This window comes from Pollachius pollachius (assembly GCF_949987615.1).
Source record: "Pollachius pollachius genome assembly, chromosome: 8".
Classification (NCBI taxonomy): domain Eukaryota; kingdom Metazoa; phylum Chordata; class Actinopteri; order Gadiformes; family Gadidae; genus Pollachius; species Pollachius pollachius.
In genome coordinates, this window is record NC_136941.1 from 26,173,254 (window position 1) to 26,195,838 (window position 22,585).

Below are 22,585 nucleotides of genomic sequence, written 5' to 3' on the forward strand. Positions count from 1 at the left end.
AATATTCTGAGCAAAAAGTAGCTAGACACATGAATTGGAGCCTAAGTCTACAAAACTTGTCATCCACATGCTAGGTTGGTTAGGGGAATCAATGTTGGCCCTTTGTTGCAATACAGTCAATGGTAAACTCATTCTCAAAGGGTGATTGCCTGATGGTGCAAATATTACTTTGCGTGAGCATTCTTTCAAGTGCATTCCAGTAAGTCTGTACACTGCTTCCTGCGCTGAAACCACTGTTATGAAGGTATACCAACCCGGTATCACGCCATTGCGTGCTCCTGCGCACGAACGTTAATCTATTGAAGCGTGTTCCCGAGCACGATAGTCCGACTTTTTGCGTGTTACACAAAACGAAATGTAAACCAATGCATTCTGAATGGGAGTGTTCTAAGACAATTAACGTTCTCCACAAAACGCTACGAGAAAGAGAGAAAGAGAGAGCGGGAGGGACAGAGAGAGAGAGAGAGAGCGAGAGAGAGGCTTCAGAAAGGGTGTGCGCAGATAGTACAGTGCACCCTAGTTATGTTTATGCCAAAACCTATATATATAATTAGGCTATAATTATATTATTTAGCGTGTAATGAGACAATCTATAGCCAAATTGTCGAAGATGCCCGAGAATCTTTCGGGATATCAGCATGGGAAATCGGCGAATCAGACCCATGAATCTATTGTAGCGACCCTAGGACAGTTAAATAGTTTGTGTGTTATGTGTTACATTATATTTCGTTGTCTGTTATGCCAGTTGTTCTATGTGCATGTATTGTAATGTTATTCTTGTCAAACAGCGTGTGGGGCGAATCATTAGGTCAGCTGGGGGAGGGCCTTGGAAGAAGAGGAGGGTGGGGGCCTGCACGCGAGTGAGACCGTGTTGCCGGGGTAACCGGGGTTTGTTTGGGTCCGGTTTTCAGCTGTTGGTTTCAATGTTGTTACAATGTTACGGGTTTCAGTGACCTGGTTTGTGGTCCATTAAAACTACCTTCAACTAATGACTCGACATGATTATGTCACCGGCGAGGTCGTTACACTATAAAGAAACACGTCATCTCAAGCGGGAGAGAAAGTTTGCGGTGCTGGTTTGTGTGTCACCAACCCAGCAACCCAGTCGCCAAGAAAAAACGTTGACGGTGCACGTTTCCATGAACACTGGATACGTAGCATTTACACGTAAAAAATAGCGTGTTATACCTACAGTATCCACGTGTGCCGCTGTGGAGGCGGGTTTCGGGGTTTGGGACACGATTGTTTAGGGGGGGGGGGAGACTGTTGTTGACCGGGGAGGGGGGGGGGGGGGGAGACACGTTTGTTGAGGGGGACGACGACACACGATTGTAGGGGGGGGGACACACGTTAGTTGAAGGGGGGGGGGGGGGGGGGACACGTTTGTTGAGGGGGGGAGACACGTTTGTATCCTAACAACAAAACAAGTTAACAAAAGCCCCATTTGTCAACTGAGAACCCCAATTCCCAGAATCCCCCGCGGCTCCGGAACACGGCGTAGCTTATATTAATCTTTATTATCTGAATGGGAAATGCAATATTTTAGGACAGATACACCATTAAACGCGTTTCTAATGACATTTCTAGCGAGAAATGTACATTTTCCTTACATAATCTTCAGTCAGTGAATGTGTATGATCTTTATTAATCTTTATTATCTGAATGGGAAATGCAATATTTTAGGACAGATACACCATTAAACGCGTTTCTAATGACTTTTCTAGCGAGAAATGTACATTTTCCTTACATAATCTTCAGTCAGTGAATGTGTATGATCTTTATTAATCTTTATTATCTGAATGGGAAATGCAATATTTTAGGACCGATTCACCGTTAAACGTGTTTCTAATAACATTTCTAGCGAGAAATATACTTTTTACTTGCATAATCTTTAGTCAGTGATTGTGTCTGATCTTTAGTTTTATAGTTATTAGGATTTGATCGGCTCGCTCGCATGTTTCAACGACGTCAGGTTGCTTTCGCTAAACTAGCAGCTCACGTGCTTCCTGCGTTTGTGTTATTAAACTGTTACTTTATGTAACTTTTAATGATATCATCTTGTTAGAAACACGTATATCTGAGAGCCAACCCAGTCGCCAAAAGCATACGTTGACAGTGTACTTTTCGTGAACACTGGATTACGTCGCATTTCAACATAAAATAGCGTGTTATACACACACACACACGCACGCACACGCACAGACACACACACACACACACGCACGCACACACGCACGCACGCACGCACACGCGCGCGCGCACACACACACACACGCACACGGTCGTGCGCAGGAGCACGCAATCGCGTGACACCGGGTTGAAAGAAAGACGTCAACTCTGGAGTGACCGAAAATTTGCGGTGCTGGTTTGTGTGACGTAAGTTCAACTATGATTGACTGCTATTTAAAAACGGTTGAATGCTTGAAATACTAAGATTATGGAGTTGATAGTGCAAATAATTATATTGCCGTTGTCAAAGAATATTAACAGGTATTAACAGCTAATAACAGATAACAAAAGCGTTGCTTCATAGGCTAATGTAGGCCTACGTCGCCACCTGTCCCTCGGGTAGGCTAGCTAGTTCGTTAGTAATTGAAATTGAACAATGAGAAAGGCTTAGATAAGTACCATACACAGCATCATGTTAGAAGGTAATTTACACAATGTAGTCGGCTGTTTGTAAAAAATAGTTTGTTTTTAGTGATTTACTTTTTTCTCCCTGCAGCTTCAAATAAGCGTCATACATCTTAACTATCTCTCTGCCAATGCTAATATTTTATATCTATAATCTTTCTTATCTATCTACTATCTGTGTATCTAATCTGTTTTGTCTATCTGTCTATTCGGTTTGTCTGTGTCTTTGTAAATTAGGTAATCTTTCAATATGCCAGGCAGCACATGTAAAACATGCCCCTCCTGCAAAACCATTCTGCCTTGCGCTAAAAAGGTTTGCAGCCACTGCAAAATGGTCCAGCCTGTAAAGGAACGCCTCAAAATTGCCTTGAGAAAATTTGAGGCTAAGCGGGAAGAGTGGGCGTCTTCCCGCAAGAAGAACCACAACATGGCTGTTGTCAAGCAGGAAATGTTCCTCCTGGTATGTAAACAATTCAGATTAATTATGTTCTACCTTTAACTGTCTGAATCACTATTGCTTTGAATAGTAGGTCTTTTTTGATTACTACAGGCAAAACATTAACATGCTGTGATTTCCTTACAGCTCGAAAAGCTTCAAGCAGCAGGATATAAACCTGTCCTGCTGCTTGGAAAAGCCACTAAAAAGAGCCATGTGGTCAAGGTGTTCACACCTCGTTGCACCTTGGCCACATTTGCGGAGGAGTCCCTCAAAAAAATGGGCTCCATCCATGAGTACATTTGTCAAAGTATGATTCTTTATTTTTATAAATTCCACACACCCTCTGCTTTGTTTACCAAAATACTAACTGCATCTTGTTATTTGTCCACCACATTCATTTTTATCATGGAACTATTGCTACAATTTTTTTGGTTGCCATTTGCAATTTAATAACCCTTTGCAACACTTTTCAAACTTGCACAGGATGGACCCCTTTTGCAAGTGGGACTGCAGAGGGGCCAGAAGAGGGCAGGGGGACCACTCAGGTGAAGACATACAGGAATATCTATGACAATTAAAGAGGCTAATCCTATATATTGTTATATACTGCATATATACTCCAATATATTATGCTACAAATTACAATATACTAAGTCAGCTGTATAAGTGCTAACCTCTTTTCATGTTTGTTTATGGTTATTTATGTGTATAGATGTGTATAGATCTGTATGGTCTTAATTTCATATTTTTTAAAACTGAATTTACACTTGCACTGTTGAAGTTCCACTGTTGGACTTTGAGTGAGTGTTATCTTATGTCATCTTAGATGGACATGGACATGGGAGAGGTGGAGGACAGGGCCGTGCAGGTGGAGGAGGGGGAGGAGGTGGCCCTGCAGGTGGAGGAGGGGGAGGAGGTGGCCCTGCAGTTGGAGGAGGTGGCCCTGCAGGTGGAGGAGGGGGAGGAGGTGGCCCTGCAGTTAGAGGAGGTGGCCCTGCAGGTGGAGGAGGTGGAGGAGGTGGCCCTGCAGGTGGAGGAGGTGGCCCTGCAGGTGGAGGAGGTGGCCCTGCAGGTGGAGGAGGGGGCCCTGCAGGTGGAGGAGGGGGCCCTGCAGGTGGAGGAGGTGGCCCTGCAGGTGGAGGAGGGGGCCCTGCAGGTGGAGGAGGGGGCCCTGCAGGTGGAGGAGGGGGCCCTGCAGGTAGAGGAGGTGGCCCACCCGGACACGGAAGGACCAGGTATGGATTTTTCAATTAAAGCATGCATGAGAAGGTACTAAGTGTCATACAAATAAACATCATTGCCTGAATGAGTAATATTTTATTTTCCATTCCAACAGCGGTCTCTACTGTGCAGAGGAAGCGGAGGAGAAAAGGTATGTTCAGAATGTCTGTACAGATCGAATTGCTAATTGACTACTATTCTTTTCACCATAGCATTACATTTATTGTAGTTATTTTGGAAAAAGGACTGTAATAAGAATGTTGGTTATGACCATTTGAGTCTTTGTTTGAATACCTCAACATTTCTTTCCTACAGAGCATCACAGCCAGAAGGGGCTTGAAAAAAGGAACAAGACTTTACCGAAGAGTAAGATGAAATAGTTTGTAACGATCAGAGCACTGACAAACCCTTTACACAATTTATAATTATGGAATTGTAAATTATTCTCCTGTGTATTCATAGCAGCGATTACAGCATTAATACAGTATTAATAATTACTGTTATTGATTTGATATTTGCGGTATTTTATATTTGCCAGTGGATAAGCATAGATGGTTTTGTTGTGAAAAACATGTTTTTTATATTTTCAGATTGCCCCTACCATATTGGTCGTGACTCCTTCGAAATAAGGAGTTACGGGAAGGAGAGGATGAGAAAGGTTTGACAGACCCATAAAGACCCAGCAAAAACACATGCGTGATTAACTGTAGGAATGACATTCTCGCTGATTGATCATGAGCATGCATATTAAGTGCATACTGTAAATGTAATTTACTCATGTATACAAGTAATTTGCATAAATATTTTGGAATAGTACCGTCAATGCATTTTGTCTATCAAACTCATAGGCTAACACTGAATTTATTATCTTACTAATGAATTTATGGTTCCTTTCCTTGATAGGGCATTAAAGAAGTCCTTGTTGATTGGCAGCCTTGCCCAGTTTGGTATGTATTTAATTTGGTTTCTTTCTGTTTCACTTGGTTTTTTTAAACCACTTCATTGCTTTTCCGAGTATTCTATATTATACCATATTATTTTGCACCATCTTGGTGCAAAATAGCTGCTGCTATTTTAACGTTTAACAGTAGTTCTTCCACCAAACACACTTGCCAACCAGATTTCCTATCAAGTGGTTTCATCATTCCCTTTCTTATGTGTCATACACTATTACATTATTAGATCTTGAATTATTAGAAAATGACTTGAAAGTGTGGTATTGCTCAAGAACAAAAATGTGCAAAGATTGGGCTTGATTTGTAATTGCCTTTATAGATGAGAATCAATATAAAGTAGGTATATACTGTGTGTTATGTAAGTGGAGTTCGACCAATCATCACAAAACGGTTCATTGATATATTATTTGTTCTCTTTTCAGTGGGAAGGAGTGGGCCAGGTCCTGGCAGCCAAAAGATTTGAATTAGTCCCCCTGCCCTCTTCAAATATATATATATTTTTTTTTTATTAAGATTTTCCAGGTCCATACATTACAGTCAGAAACAATACATATATACTTCTCACTAAACCGTCCAAATATGTAAATAGTCCACATAGAATTATCACAGGATCAGTAAACAGCATAAAAGTGAACAGGGACCCATTAGGACCTCATACATACTGTATTATTTCCACATAAGCATTTTTTTTTTATTTTTTTTTAAACATAGTAAAATAAGAACAAGAACTAAATAAACAAACAATTTGGGGTAAACCTCAGTGACTCAAAAAGCCCTCTACCGAGGGAAAATAATAAAAAACAAAAAGGATACAACACTCTATTTTAGACAAATGATGGTCGTATTGGTGTGATATAAGTTATCCATCTTTCCAATCTTTTCAAAAAAGTTCCCTGTTGCAGTCTCAAAGCAAAAGTAATCCTTTCCATCTTAAAAATATCATAGATAATGTCAATCCATTCCTCCACAGTAGGTTTTCCTGGTTTTAACCACCTTCTAGTAATAGCTTTTCTATTAGCAGCACTTAGGATCCGAAATAAATATTTGACATTTGAAGAAACATTTTCTGATGTTAAGGCACCCAAATATAAAGACTCAAATTTAAATTGAACGTCTGTCTGAAAAATGCTTTGCATAACTTTATAAACCTCCCGCCAAAATGGAATCAATGATGCACAGGACCAAAATATGTGGAAATGATTTGCTACGAGGCACCCACACTGTCGCCAGCATGCTGAAGAATTTGTGTAGTGCCTCTTTTGAGCTGGAGTGATGAAGAACCTTATTAGGTTTTTCCAGCAAAACTCTCGCCATACAGTTGAGCTGGAAGTTTTCCACTGTATCTCACATAGGTTCTCCCAATCTTCGTCCTTTAGAACAAGGTTTCCTTCATGTTCCCATTTTTGTTTTACATACAGTGAACTACATTTTGTTTGTTGTAACCCCTTGTAAAATCTTGAGATAAGTTTTTGGTTAGAGCCAGTGGAATAAGCGTCTATAAACACTTTCAACAGAATATTATCCCAGCCTACTTGTGTACACCCCTTCTGTATCTGGTCAATATAATGCCGGACCTGAAGGAATCTGTAAAAATCGTCCTTATCCAAGCCAAACTGCCCCTTCAGATTTTGAAAACTATTCATGGTCCCCTTATGCAAAAATGTGCAATACGCTGTTAAACCTTGCGACCCCCGTCTCTTAAATCTTGCGTCCCAATTTTTAGGCAAAAAATCTGGATCAAATGCGCACCATCTCAAGACCTTAACCGCATCCTTCAGGTTATTTTGCGCTATTACCTTGTTCCACATCTTTAGTGACAAACATATCCATGGGTTTCCCAATTCCTTTAAATTATTCAATAAGCGCTTATCCCCAATTGCAGCCTGGATTGGAAATTCATCCGATATAACACTTTCAATCTCCTTCCACCTAGCGCAGTATTCCGGGTTGCACCAACATATTAATGGCCGCAATTGAGCAGCAGTATAGTAATCTTTTAAGCATGGGAGAGCAACCCCGCCCTTGTTTTTTGCCAATTGTAAAGTCTGGTATCTAATTCTTGGCCTTCGTCCCTGCCAAATGAACCTCGAAATATGCTTGTCCCACTCCTGAAATTGTTGGTCCGATATATCCAGTGGAAGGGACTGAAAGAGATAGAGCAATCTCGGCAAAATAACCATTTTGACTGATTCCACGCGTGATCCGAAATTAAGAAAGGGTATAAGGTCCCATCTCCTTATGTCTTCCCTAATCTTTTTGTTCAGGGGGAGGTAGTTAAGTGAGAACAATTTTGTCAAATCTATTGGAATGTTTACCCCCAAGTATCTAATTGAAACCGAGTCCCATTTCAAATTGTACTTATTTTTCACATTTACAGAGGGGTTGTATTTGAAACACAGAATTTGTGTTTTTGGAACATTCAGCTTATATCCAGAGAAGGATCCATATTGTTCCAAGAGTTCAAATAACCGTGCCAAAGATTGCTCAGGGCTGGTTAAATACACCAATACATCATCAGCGTATAACGAAATAATTTGTTCTCCCCCATTCATATCGATTCCTTTAATATTGTCGTCCTGACTGATCCACTGGCTCAGGGGCTCGATAAAGATTGCAAACAGGAGGGGGCTAATTGGGCAGCCCTGTCTTGTTCCTCGTTCTAATGAAAAGGGGCTAGAGACAGCCCCATTTATTTTAATTCTCGCCCTTGGGCCATCATAGAGAGCTCGTATTGTTTTAATAAAGGTGCTATGAAATCCAAATTTGTCCAGAACTCTATACAAAAAAGACCAATTTACACAATCAAAAGCTTTTTCTGCATCTAGCCCCACTAATACTGCTTCTAAATTATATTCTGTTATACGGTTAATTACATGTAGTGTCGTTCTGATACTATCTTGAGTTTGTCTTTCACGAATAAAACCTGTCTGGTCAAGGCTAATAATTTGTGGTAATAATCCCTCTATTCGTTTGGTTAGTATATGGGTAAAAATTTTATAATCCTGGTTTAACACGCTTACTGGTCTATAATTACCACATTCAGACTTATCTTTCCCCTCCTTCGGAATCAGGGATATAACTGCCTCCCTCCAAGAGGGGGGTATACTGTTCTCTTTAAGAACCCAGTTAAAGGTGGACTGCAACACAGGGAGCAAAGAACCCTCCATGGCTCTGTACCATTCGGAAGGGAACCCGTCCGGACCTGGAGCCTTATTTGGTTTAAGGTGTGATATGGCTGAACAAATTTCTTTCTCTGTTATTTTAGCTGCAAGGTTCCTACTTTGTTCACCATTCAATTTAGGCAGATTAATCTTCTGAAAGAAATCTTCCATCTTCTCTCCATCAATTTGAGGTTGGGAGTATAGTTTTTTATAATATTTTTCAAAACAATCTTGTATTTCTTTTAATTTGTAATGCATAGAATTAGTGATAGGATTTTTTATTTTATGAATTGAATTCTCGGCTTGTTGTTTTTTCAGCCTATAAGCTAATAATTTACTGGCTTTTCCGCCCCCTTCATAATATTTCTGTTTTGTAAAAATTAACTTTTTTTGTATATTTTTTGTATAGATCTCATCTATTTCGTTCTTTTTCTTCCTAAGTAGCTCTCTAATTTTCTGATCATTTGTATCTTTATGATTTTGTTCTAATTGTTTTAATTCCGCCTCCAACTGAACTAACTCTTTCTGCCTTACTCTCTTTATGTGAGCGCTGTAGCCAATTATTTTCCCCCGAAGCACAGCTTTACATGCATCCCATAATATTGGAGGGGAAACTTCACCATTATCGTTCTGTTCCAAGTATTCAGCAATATCCTTCTTGATTTGTTCCTTCATCTGATTCAGTACACAAGTGTTCAATCTCCATAAGGTGTCCCTCCGATACTGTTCAAGATTAAATTTTAAATAAATGGGGCTATGGTCTGAAAGGTCCATTCTCCCCACGTCGCAGCCACCAACCCTGGATAGATCCTTAGCAAAAGTAAGAAAATAATCAATCCTTGAATATGCCAAGTGTGGATTTGAAAAAAAAGTGTAGTCTCTCTTTGAAGGATTCAATTCTCTCCAGATATCAATCAACCCGATTTCTTTCAAAGCCATATTGATTTTTTTGTTTATCAATTTGGGCTGGGCTGTATGTGTATTCGAGGAGTCCAGTTTGGGATTTAGTCTAATGTTGAGATCCCCCCCGCAGATTAGAACCCCATGTGTCTCCGCTGTTATCAAATCAAATATCAGTTTAAAAAACTTCCAGTCAGAGTTAGGAGGAGCGTAAATGTTTAATAGAGTGACCAATGAGCCCCCCAAATTTCCCCTCACGAAAATAAATCTTCCCTCTGTATCCTTTTTCTCAAAAATGGGTTCGAAACTAGTATTATTGGAAATCAATATCACCACCCCCCTTCTATGCCCAGCCTTATATGATGATGAGTACTGATGCTTGAAGCCCAAGCGTTTTAATTTAGCATGTTCTGTATCCGAAAGATGTGTTTCCTGTAAAAACGCCACCTCAACTCTCTCTCTTTTTAGTTTAGTTAAAATCTTACTCCTCTTAATGGGATTGACAAGGCCATTCACATTATAAGTTGCTATTTTAACTGATTGCATTCAATGTACAATAAGGGTAAAAAAGATAAATGAAATAAACCGAAAGCACACCACCATAAGTGTCCATATGTGACAAAAAGAATCACAGGTTATACCCCACAGGCTGCAAAGAACAGCAGCGAAAAACGGCAGCAAAAACCGCCACAACACACAGAACACAATAAGAACAATAAAGACAGAAAATAAGACTTCCAACTGTGGGGTCTTAATATTGACCCTGATGAAGCCCTGATGGTAAGAGGGCTCTGAGGTAAAGCCTCCCCCCTATCAGGTGGGAGAGGGCCTTCATGCATGGTGTCTCTGTTCCGGCAACATAAAGAAAAATCCCCCCGACGTTTACGTTATAATCGTAGTTGTTTAGCCCGTACAATGCGTCTTTAATAAGCAGGACGTGTTAACAGTCCTAATTCCTCCCTCTGCTGGGAGTCCTCGGAGAAAAAGAAGAAAGAGAATATCGATTCACCAGACTCACCCGATATATTCTGAGTAGACTCTCAGTTTTCAGTTAACTTAGTCACCCGAGTCCTGGCGTCTAAAAGCCTGTAGCTTTTCCCTAAAGTCCAAAGCCTTGCCAGCTCTGTCCCGATTCCCTGGTCTCTTAACGGTGCGCCACGTGAACCGCTGGATCCGCTCCAAAAGCGAGTTCGGGTGTTTAATTGCCGACACCGGGAGCCCCCTCTTCGCCATATCCTCCGTCGCCTCCTCCGCCGAGCCGTACATCACAACTCCCTCCTGGTAGAAGACCCTGAACCTGGCGGGAAACGGCGTCTGGAATCGGATTTTCTTCTCCTTCAGTACCGCTTTCGCTTCGGCATATTCCCTTCGCTTTTTCAATACATCAGGCGCGTAGTCGTGATCCAGATTGACTCTTTTTCCGAGGTGTTGAAATCCTCGCTTTTGCCAGGCCGTTCTCAGCAGCTCGTCTTTCATCCTGTAGCTCGCCATCTTTACAACGATGGACCTCGGCGGGGCTTCCCCGGGCGGCTTCGGCATCAAGGAGCGGTGAGCTCTTTCCACTCGTAGTTCAAGTTCAGCCGGCAGCTCCAGTCCCTCCCGCAGCAAGCGCTCCACATACACCGCCATCGAAGGGGAATTTTCCTCCGCTCCCTCTTTAACGCCGTGGATTCTGATGTTTTCTCTTCTGGAGCGGCTCTCTAAATCAGTCAGCTTAGCGTCCAGGTGTATCTGAAGGTGTAGCAGCTCCTGCACGGTATCCTCCGCCACTTGTAACCGTGTTTCAGTCGCAACAATCCGTCTCTCCGCTTCTTCGATCCTAGTATTGGTTTTGTTAATTTCTTCCCGAATTTCTTTCAGCTGCTGATTGTTGTCTTTTCTGAACTCTCTCAGCTCTTTGAGTATGAGGCCAAGATCTCCGGTCTCTCTTCGATCCACTTCGAGGCGTGTATGCGTGCCATCATCGTCCTCCATTACGCTGCTAGGCGAGGAAGTTTGGCTAGCTCCGTCGCCGTCGAGTATCTCCGCCTGCATTGACTTTTTATTTTTCCCTTTAGGCATTCTCAAGACCCACTAACTTAAATCAAATTATAAACTATTTTTCTTTCAATATTCGGGTTGAAGTGGGTTACTTTGACTTCAATTGTCGGGAGCACGTTCTCTAAGCTGCCATCGCCTGGCTCGTCAAACCGGAAGTCCCTCTGCCCTCATATTTTACATATTTTCAGTCTTTCTAGAATGTGGTGCTACTCCTGATACATGATTGCCCTGCCATTCAAATGTGGTCACTAAGAGCTTAATGACACACACACACATATATATATATATATATATATATATATATATATATATATATATATATATATGTATGGACACAACAGTTAATATAAATATGAATTCCAGTCTGTAGGCAGTACATGGTGGGTAAAGTTAAAGTAACTCAAAAGTTGTGGGCTGAAGGGTCTCTAGCTAATAGAGTAGTAGCAGCAATTAATTGAGTATTTAATCCATTCAATGTATTTAAGATATGCATCCAGGTATAATTGCAAATGGCTATATTGTATAGAAAATATTGATTTTAAACATACAAGTGCAAGCAGGGCCTACTGAATGTCAATTTAGTCACAACAGATTATTAAAATATTGTGCTGATAGATCTTTATTCAACACCAAAACACCAGATTCTCTTGGATGATTAAGTTAGCTGCTACGTCAAACCAACCATGGTGTGGTGGTGGTTTCATATATGTGAAAGGGCATTCAAATATAGCCTACTACAATAATAATAATAATACATTTTATTTGTAAATCACTTTTCATAAAAATAATCTCAAAGTGCTACAACAAAACACAAAGGGCAATAACACAATAAAATAAATAATAATCTAAGGACCATAGGTGTTATAGGGTGTACCGATGAGAAGGCTGTTACAGTAATCAAGCCTGGAGGGGATTAAGGCGTGGACGAGTTTCTCTGCGTCAGAGAAGGTGAGGATTGGGCAGAGTTTTGATCAATGATCAATTAGGAGGCCGAAGCCCTAAAGGACAACCCTGTCTCATGAAAATTACGTTCCCAGAGAACTATTCGGCATTCTCAATTACGTTTGTCTGAAAACGTATTTTGTCTCGACAGAAAAACATGGTGGCTAAGCCTATGATGGTTGCTATGGACGCTGAAACTAGCAGCCCGAATGCCGTTTAAAGCATGGAAATAAAACCATTGTCTTTGCTGATTATGTTATTTTATGGAACCGTGTAATGATGTTATTTTTCCACACATAAACACAGAACAGTCTGTTCAACCCGGTATCACGCCAAGGCGTGAAATAGATACATTGGTCCACCTCGCAAGGAGTGTTCAGTGTCACGCTATGCCTGACCAAAGCGTGAAGAGATACACGTTTCTTCCGCCCATCTAAATGAATGGAGGAATAGCACCAATAGGGGTCGATACGTTCTCCCAGCATTTGGGGGAAATGGTTACGTATATATATATATATATATATTAGATTAGATTAGAAAACTTTATTTATCCCAAAATGGGCAATTTCGTTCACAGTTTCCAGTCTCACATAATAGATTACTTAATAAATACAATAAATAGCAATAGGAGGTAGACAAAAACATATATCAAAGGCAGTCCAACACACACATTTAACTCACAATTCATTTCAGCCCGTCAGTAACAACCACCCTGCCCCCGGAAACACCCAGCAACACTGGTGTGCTCTCCACCTACTCCTTACTTTTGTCATCATTTAGTAACCTGATGGTTGCAGGGATAAAAGAGTGGGAGTACCTCATTGTTCTTGTCCTGATTGAACAGTAGCGCCGCCCTGAAGGCATTAGGCATATATATATATATATATATATATATATATATATATATATATATATATATATATATCCAATATTTTAGGACAGATTGACCATTAAACGTGTTTCTAATAACATTTCTAGCGAGAAATATACTTTTTACTTGCATAATCTTCAGTCAGTGAATGTGTCTGATCTTTTGTTCGATAGTTAGTTTTATGGTCTCCCTAGCATGTTTCAAAGACGTCAGGTTGCTAGGGACGCGACGATCTAGTTGTGGGCCAGCAGAGGGTAACATTTATACCGAATTTGGCCTGTAACCAAATGTATGATATGCTATACGTATAGCCTAGTTTATATGTTATAAATATTTGTTATATGGTCTGGTTATACCTGAACTTGGTTAAAGATGTTCAATGGTCAGATACAGATCATGTTATAACGATAATTGAATAAAAGTTATGGTCTACTTATAGATAGAATATTACACGACGTAATAATTGTATACATATAATAGCCTATATTTTAATATTAAATTAATTAATTACAATAACGGCTTTAAACATCTGACATGCCTACGTTTTTTGGGCCTTTTCTTTTCAATGGGCCTGCGTCAACGTCACGTGACTCTCGGCAAACCACGTTGGTTAAAGACGGCAATGGAGCTTGGTTAGGAAATAGAAAGATATACCATGAAAATATCTTCCCGTAACGGGGCAAACAAGGTGTCATTTGTCATCTACGTTTCGAGGCGATTGCAACGGTGCCATGCATGACCATATTTGACTATGTTTCAGGGTAGTAATTAGCTGTCGATTTTGGAGGCCTTTATAGATAATAACCAGCTATAGATTTGCTACCCGATGGAGTTTTCTGACAAATTACATGTTATTTAGCATCTACATTAGCAGCTGAGTCCAATGAGATCAAGCTCGACCTTGTGCCACACAGAGATCATGCCCTAGACCATAGGTGTACCATGTAAAATACAGGGGCCATGTAGTGTAGGGGGCCGTGTAGGGCCGTGGAGTGTCATGCTTTGTGTCATTGGACTCAGCTCAATGTGTAGATGCTAAATAACATGTCATTTGTCACAAACTTTTATCGGGAAGCAAATCAATAGCTGGTCATTATTGATTAAGGCCTCCAATTTCGACAGCTAATTACTACCATTAAACATGTTTGAATGTGTTCATGTGTGGCACCGTTGCAATCGCCTGGAAGCGTAGATATTGAAGGACATCTTGTTTGCCCTCTTACGCACCGGCCCTACAAGAAATTACTCAGCAAGTGCTCCATCTTGTTGCACCTCACCCAGCGGCTCGCTTACAAGATTTTGGTCTGAAGTTCTACCCAAACCTACACCCTAGCCATCCAACATGCATATCTGAGAATCAGGCCTCTCTTTAATAATGACAAAAAGTTATGAGAGAAACACACATTAACTTTTTGTTATCTCATAAGCGGCGTGGTGCCGGCTCCTTTTGACCTTTTGACCCCCGACTTCAAAAACATGGCCACAGGCCAGCTGTGTCTACACACCTTTAGCCACAAATGTACACCTCCATCCCACAAAAAATGGGGACTAGAAACTAACCTCTGTCTTATGTACATTTACTGTACTGTTGGAGGTCACGCCCCTTTGCCGACCTTTTCGAGATAGCTAGGGATGCTAAAATGTTTACACACATTTCCCGGGGCCCCGTGTACGACATATCCGAGATTTGGAGTTCTAGCCCTTAGAGAAAAAAAGTTTTCCCAAATGGAGTGTCATTTGGACAAAGCCCCTCAGAAGTGTAGCCTGCAAGACCTAATGGTTCAGAATGTGGTGGAAAAACAGTTTTTGAGATAGGAAGGTCCTACCGCCCTGAAATTTTAATACCTTGTTCTAGGGCCTAACTGGGACCTCCGCAACGAAACTTGGCCCGGTCGGACCCCGAGGGCAGGAAGGGGGGGCCCTTCCTGTCCGAGACTTGGCCCGGTCAGACCCCGAGGGCAGGCCCCCCCTTCCTGCCCTCGGGGTCCGACCGGGCCAAGTTTCGGTGCGGAGGTCCCAGTTAGGCCCTAGAATAAGGTATTAAAATTTCAGGGCGGTAGGACCTTCCTATCTCAAAAACTTTTTCCACCACATTCTGAACCATTAGGTCTTGCAGGCTACACTTCTGAGGGGCTTTGTCCAAATGACACTCCATTTGGGAAAACTTTTTTTCTCTAAGGGCTAGAACTCCAAATCTCGGATATGTCGTACACGGGGCCCCGGGAAATGTGTGTAAACATTTTAGCATCTCTAGCTATCTCGAAAAGGTGGAAAAAGGGGCGTGACCTCCAACAGTAGAGTAAATGTATATGACAGAGGTTATGTTTCTAGTCCCCATTTACTGTGGGATGTAGGTGTACATTTGTGGCTTAAGGTGGGTAGACACAGCTGGCCTGTGGACACGTTTTTGAAGTCTGGGGTCAAAAGGTCAAAAGGAGCCGGCACCACACCGCTTATGAGATAACAAAAAGTTAATGTGCATTTCTCTCATAACTTGTCCTTAAAGTGACTGTCAACGTATGCTTTTGGCGACTGGGTTGTCATACCACAAAGGTTCAAAATAGTTTTTCATCAACCCCCAAACCTTGACATTCTTTCTCATTATAACAAGATATTTCTCGAATCTCATCCACTTCTGAAATTGTATATATGAATGAAATTCATAGTATCCGCGTTTACATGACACATCTGATCCGCATAGATTTCTATGCGTCATAGATCTCTTCCTAAAATGTGATCCGAATGTACTGTATACATGGCAGTAACAAAAGTGTCCGTTAAGTCTCGTGCATAGAAATCTATGCGGAACAGATGTGTCCATGTCAATAAGGCTAGTGAGGTTATAGCACTATTTATTCTCACCCACCCCATCTTGAATTGAAGAGATAGATTTTTTTATTTTTTTATTTTAAACATAGCAATAACAATGATCATTTGTGTACATCAAGCGAGGCACGAAACCACACCATCAACTAAGTTGCTTGTTCTCTTGCATCTTCCTCATCCTCGCTGGTGTCTGGACTGACCAGGCCCATCGGATCACATTCCTCTTCCTCACAAACATCAAGGAGGACAGAGGCCAATGGACCTAGAGCAGTCTTATACCACTGCAGGACCATTTGATGTCGTTCTTCCACTTCCGCAAGTCTTCTTGCCAAGAGACAGTGAAGTCCATTTTCATCTTCTACAAGTAGAGGACAGAAAACCCAACGACGTTAATATATATTGAAACATCCCCCACTAATTGAATACATTAAATGGGATCCCCAAAACTTGTCTTTAACTTACCGTATCTTGCAAGCTCCGTCTTGAGGGCCACTCCCAGGTTCTGCAACCACGTACAGTGCTGGGCCATCTCCAACACCAGGATAGGGAGCTCCTCTTCCAGCCGTGTTTTCAGCATTTCCTGGTCGTGCAGTCGTTTCTTGACCCCGATTGTTACTAATGATCCAAAATATTAAGATCAATACATGAGTATCTGGCATAACATTTAGCAATGCAACCATAATGGAAACAGAATTTAGAAATGATGTTTCTTTCCCAAAATCGTTTTATATATTACAAAACCACCATTATATTTAATATATCATTTCAGGATAGTTCACTATTCCGATATACTGCATGACATTTTAAAAGCATTGAAAAATGCATACCACTGCCATAGTCCTCCCATGGCCATATTGCGCCAGTGCTCTGTCCAGCCAAAGAGTGGTCAACCAAGGCCACATCAATCCTTTTGGAGAGGTCTGCAACAAGACTGTTGTATTTATCAATCTCCTGGAGAAGGCGCTTTTTGTCTTCCGTCAACTTTCTTCGGAGACGATGGCGAAGCTTGTTGCTGTCTAGATTGTTTAGGAGAAACGTAATATGCAGACACAAAAACCTTGTATAGGTTATATTAAAAACAATATAGATACATTGTTAGGTATACCGGATAACTCAAGAAAAAGCCTACATACCATTCTGACGGTAGAGGGTTTGTTTCTGTTGCTTTAGACCCAGATGGAGACCCTCAATGGACTGCTGGAGAACGTGCAGACCCGTTACTGGGGTCTCTGTAGATATCCGTTAGGGTGAAATTAAGCTCAGTGTACTGTATTCTATACAATGCAACCGAGTTTTCTAGATTTTTGCAGCACTAATGCTTCACTGATTGTGTATTATTTTGATTACCGTTTGAACACAAATGTCTGTAAGGAAACTGCAAAAAGGCATGTATATTGTTCTGTCCTCACCGCTCTCTGCCCATTCCTTGACTTCAGCAATCCACTGTACAGCCATTGCATTTGAGCACTGCAGGTCCTTCTGCAGTTGTGACAGCCTCTCTGCCTCTTCTTCTGCCCTTTTAGATGTCTAAAATATTTACAATAATTACAATAGGAACTCAGTCTGCCTAACAACTGGCACAAAAACATACATGAATATGAAACATACCTTCACATATCTTGTGGAGAGGGCCTTGTGTAGCGTCTCTGCTTTGTGATGGTTCCAACCCATTGCATGCACAGTGAGCATGTCCACACGTGCTGGTATAAGGAGAATTACATTATGTTCTGCAATCTATGAGCAATATTAGATGATAGCATAAACTCAGACCAAAGTGACTTACCTGCTTTTGACATGTACTTTGTTGTCAGGGCACAACGGGAGAGGTAGCTGTTTATTTGCTCCACCTCCTCACCGGCAGTTGTGCCTGCTCCCTTCTGATTCCGACCACTCCATTTTATCTGTTGCAAGGATGGGTGGATTTGGGGTTCATTAGAGCCAATGAAGCAGTTGGAAAACGTGGACAAATATTATGGAAAAGGAATTCAGCTTAAAGCTGTCCATTCCTATAGTAACACATGGCGTATTCATTTGAAAATAACAGATAACAGACATACCTCACACTTGGTAGCATGAGCTCTTGCATGCATGATGCTCAGGAAGGGCTTCATTTCTGTGAGGCTCTTGAGAGCTGGAATGACCGAAGCAACTTTTTGTAGGTATGGCCAGTATTTGCATGCCACATCCATAGCAAAAAACTGTGCCTTGCTTGGGAGAAGCTCCCTTTGGAGATACATAGGATACGCAAATATCTCTCCTCGGTACATGTTAAGGGCTTTTAAAAGGAAGCCATGCCGACACACCGCAACCTCAACGCCTTCCTCATCCAGTTTAGAGGCCCGCCTAGAGGTCTCCCTTGCTGCTGCCCATTGAGAGTCTCCACATGTGCCTCTCCCCTTTATCTGTGAATATAGTGCATACACATATTGTTAATGTAATTCACGACAAAAGAGTAGGGAGTATGGAATACTTCTAGAAGTCCAGGAAATGCAATGATTCCTTTAGTAACAGAACTATTTGAGTGTTTAAACTTAGCTTAAACTTACATTCTTCACCGCCATTTGTATTGTGTTGACAAAATCAGACACCTCACTGTCTTTGGCTAGAAATAGCCCATCAAAAAAGGGAGTGTCATTAGATCTAGGGGAAAAATATATAACATCCATTACCTACTCTTGTTGTCACTTACAGTCACGACTCAATTACCAAAGAGAACTTAAAGTGCACCTTCCAGTATGGCCAAAGCGATAAAGCTTCCTGTTGCCATCTGCTGACACTGCTACCATTTCAGGTGTGCAGGCAGGGCAGGTGAAAGGGGTATCACAGCAGAGCTGGTCTTTCTCAAAGGAGGCGTATGCAAACTCAAGAAAGCTCCTCTGCAGGGCATCCCCGTTGATCTGTCCAGACTAGAAAGTATATCAGAATATGGAAAACATTTTTGAGATAGTCAAAAAAAAAATAAAAAAATTGCTGACAATATTGGTGAGCATAATAAATAGTATTGCTGATGTCACTTACTCTTCCTGCACACAGTGTGCGATGTTCCAGCATTTTTGCAAGGGCTTGCCTGGAGAATCCAGGTGAGATCAACTTCAGCTCCTGAAAGGTGTTGAGGAGGTCCACCGTGTAGATTGTGGAAGCATTTGCAGAAGCTGGCCAATATCCACTCCTGACTAGGTCTCTCACATCAGGGGCCCACTGCTGCAGGCATGTTTGGCACACATAACGTGGCAAATCATAACGCCCTAACGAAAAAAACAACATTAGTCATAATCATTGACACATATTGTATATTAGACTAACAGAAGTCTAAATAGAGAACTGGTTTCTACCATTGATGGTAATCAAGATGACTGGTTTCCCAGCTTCCACTGTGAAGCTAGGGACCTGGCAGGTGCAGTGCTGTGCTGGCATTGTGGGTAAAATGCGATCTGTCGAAAAGAAAAGTGAACATTCTGTATATGGCAGCAGACTGAATAAACAAGATAAGGATCAGGAAGTCTAGACAGGTAGATTTGTCAGACCTTACCTTGCTCATGTGTGGCATATATTCCAGTCTCTCCTCTTGAGATACATGTGGATGGGGGAATGGCTTTAAAGAAGCCATCCACCACGCTGTCCCTGTTGTGGAGTGGCCGTTTGCTGTGGTTATGCATGTCGCAGGCCCCGCAAAACCACTGCTCCGGAAGGCACTCTCTGCACCTAAGCAGACAAAACACTCAAGTCAAGTCACTCAATTTATATGATATACTTTTTTTAGTGTACATAGATACATTCTATTATTTGATTGATGAACATCCAACCTTATAACAGCCGGCTTGTGGCAGAAGCAACACAATGGCTTGCCAACAGCCTCAGATTCCAAAAGGCATCTGAGGTGGTACGGCCGTGCTTCCTCCCAACGGTCAGAGGCTGTCTGCTGCCTAACAGACCACGATGATGCTGCGCTTCTCTCAGGCTCAGCAGGACAGGGGCTTGAATCCAGTAGGGCAGAAAGCCTCTCCATGTTTTGTTCTGCAAATAAAATATAACCAAATGATCTACATTCTATATACAGTATTTGGATTTCAGAATTAAACACTGTATATTTACCAAACATCTCTTGAGGATTTTGCTGTGCTCTGGGTAAGGGCAAGGAATCCTCTGAAGGAAGTGCCAACACCTCAGTGTCCATGCCTGTTAAACAGTACATGACAGATTAATATATCTCTACGGCAGACACTCAAGTGCTTGCACTGCTGCAAGAAACTCATTTGACAGTAAGTACGTCAATCAAACGGTCGTACGGCACTCCCTCTCCCCCGCTCCCATGTACTTGTACTTGGAATGGGTAGAGTCAGCGTTGAAGGAGAGGGGGTAGGACCATTTGAGTTGTGTATTTTCAAAATCTGCTGGCGTTTCGCAAATCCCATACCCAACCTTTAACGGTCCAAATGTTACAAATCGACTTTGACCCACGGGAACGAAAAATCGAATAATAGAAAATTCTGACCCATCCCTAATTGCCATGGGTAATTGTTTGTCACCAAATTAAACTAATCTGAATTTGCACATAAACAAACCTGTAGTTAGGCCACTCCATCGGTCTGCACGGCCTGTATGGCCTGCACGGCCTCCACGTCTCCCTCTGGCCTTGCCGCGTCCGCTCCGTTTGGTTGAGCTCCGTGGTGAATCCCCTCCAGATCTTGCCCGATTGACATTCTCCGCAGCCTCCTGTGTGTTTAAGTCCAACATCTTGTTAGACGGAGTTTCTGAGGTACTGAAACATTCATTTCATGTACAAGTTCAAGTTCAGTTAATGTACAAAAGGTTGTTACCATGGCTTCTGCAAGGAATTGGTCATGCATCAACCCAACGGCAAGGTGTCTTCCTTCTGTGCGGGGGTCACGGAGATCCAGGTCAAACAACTTGTCCATAGCAACACGAGAGAAAAGTTACAGCGATAGAATGAATAGAACTACTGCCGACAATCGATCTTGAGAATGCTTGTAAGATTAGCAGTCCTATCTATATGTCGCTCGAGAGCAGCGTCATAGAGCTCGTAAGTTCGCCCCTTCCGGTAGGCCCCTCATGGGACCTCTGAGATCGAAAAATATGAATGGGTTTCAATGGAGAGAAAGTAATTATTTTCTGGTCCCCGTCTTTATATGTGCTGGATTACACATATGTATACGTAGCGGAAGAGTCGGAGCCAGGCTGAGCCAAAGTCGGCGCATTTTCCACATAGCCTGCATTAATAGAGTCATTTTTTAGTTTTTATAGTTTTTTATAGCTGCTAGGCGTAAAGAGTTCACCTTTCAAAGCGGGATGTTTATTGCGGGGGAGGAGCCACGGCGGCAGTCGTGATCGTAATTTCCGGTTAGTGCACCACGGAGTACTCGATTTGGAACAGCACTCACATCTGAAAAATTAACGTAGTAGATAGTACGGATAGTATACTTCCTTTAAGTATACTCATGGAAGTACAGGTATTGGAACACGGCAGCCTTAACAGCATAGCCTATTTGTATAATAAGGGAAATAATTACTTTTCCAAAGCCAAAACTTACTTTATTTTTCAAGTTTTACAAAGAAGAAATCTAAAAATCATTGTACAAGATACTGTGTGTGTGTGTGTGTGTGTGTATGTGTGTGTGTGTGTGTGTGTGTGTGTGTGTGTGTGTGTGTGTGTGTGTGTGTGTGTGTGTGTGCGCGCGCGCGCGTGTGTGTGTGTGTGTCTGTGCGTGTGCGTGCGTGTGTGTGTGTGTGTGTGTATAACACGCTATTTTATGTTGAAATGCGACGTAATCCAGTGTTCACGAAAAGTACACTGTCAACGTATGCTTTTGGCGACTGGGTTGGCTCTCAGATATACGTGTTTCTAACAAGATGATATCATTAAAAGTTACATAAAGTAACAGTTTAATAACACAAACGCAGGAAGCACGTGAGCTGCTAGTTTAGCGAAAGCAACCTGACGTCGTTGAAACATGCGAGCGAGCCGATCAAATCCTAATAACTATAAAACTAAAGATCAGACACAATCACTGACTAAAGATTATGCAAGTAAAAAGTATATTTCTCGCTAGAAATGTTATTAGAAACACGTTTAACGGTGAATCGGTCCTAAAATATTGCATTTCCCATTCAGATAATAAAGATTAATATAAGCTACGCCGTGTTCCGGAGCCGCGGGGGATTCTGGGAATTGGGGTTCTCAGTTGACAAATGGGGCTTTTGTTAACTTGTTTTGTTGTTAGGATACAAACATGTCTCCCCCCCTCAACAAACGTGTCCCCCCCCCCCCCCCCCTTCAACTAACGTGTGTCCCCCCCCCTACAATCGTGTGTCGTCGTCCCCCTCAACAAACGTGTCTCCCCCCCCCCCCCCCCCCCTCCCCGGTCAACAACAGTCTCCCCCCCCCCCTAAACAATCGTGTCCCAAACCCCGAAACCCGCCTCCACAGCGGCACACGTGGATACTGTAGGTATAACACGCTATTTTTTACGTTGAAATGCTACGTATCCAGTGTTGATGGAAACGTGCACCGTCAACGTTTTTTCTTGGCGACTGGGTTGCTGGGTTGGTGACACAAACCAGCACCGCAAACTTTCTC

At 42.0% G+C, this 22,585-nt stretch overlaps 2 protein-coding genes across 3 annotated transcripts; one reads left to right on the top strand and one right to left on the bottom strand.

Moving 5' to 3' along the window:
* Positions 1-238: 238 nt before the first annotated feature.
* Positions 239-5,731, top strand: LOC307079102 (uncharacterized protein; the record flags this gene model as incomplete). Its single annotated transcript, XM_079741194.1, has 7 exons — positions 239-244; positions 4,167-4,308; positions 4,410-4,445; positions 4,610-4,660; positions 4,885-4,952; positions 5,198-5,241; positions 5,673-5,731. 7 exons carry the CDS (start codon positions 239-241, stop codon positions 5,716-5,718), a joined length of 393 nt encoding a protein of 130 aa, XP_079597320.1. The 3' UTR covers positions 5,719-5,731.
* A 10,387-nt stretch (positions 5,732-16,118) lies between these two features.
* LOC307079983 (uncharacterized protein) lies at positions 16,119-21,552 on the bottom strand. 2 transcript variants are annotated; one of them, XM_079742534.1, is made up of 18 exons: positions 21,285-21,552; positions 20,808-20,863; positions 20,553-20,703; positions 20,083-20,166; positions 19,794-20,004; positions 19,520-19,692; positions 19,323-19,421; positions 19,009-19,235; positions 18,718-18,896; positions 18,537-18,630; positions 18,048-18,392; positions 17,774-17,891; positions 17,599-17,690; positions 17,400-17,517; positions 17,124-17,219; positions 16,818-17,006; positions 16,453-16,605; positions 16,119-16,348 (listed from the first exon to the last, which is right to left on the bottom strand). In XM_079742534.1, the coding sequence occupies exons 2-18, from the start codon at positions 20,835-20,837 to the stop codon at positions 16,137-16,139; spliced, it is 2,571 nt and encodes an 856-aa protein (XP_079598660.1). In that variant the 5' UTR covers positions 20,838-20,863; positions 21,285-21,552; the 3' UTR covers positions 16,119-16,136. The 2 variants fall into 2 exon arrangements, with proteins under 2 accessions (XP_079598660.1, XP_079598659.1); XM_079742533.1 differs by having other exon boundaries at positions 20,808-21,552.
* Between the last annotated feature and the right edge of the window lie 1,033 nt (positions 21,553-22,585).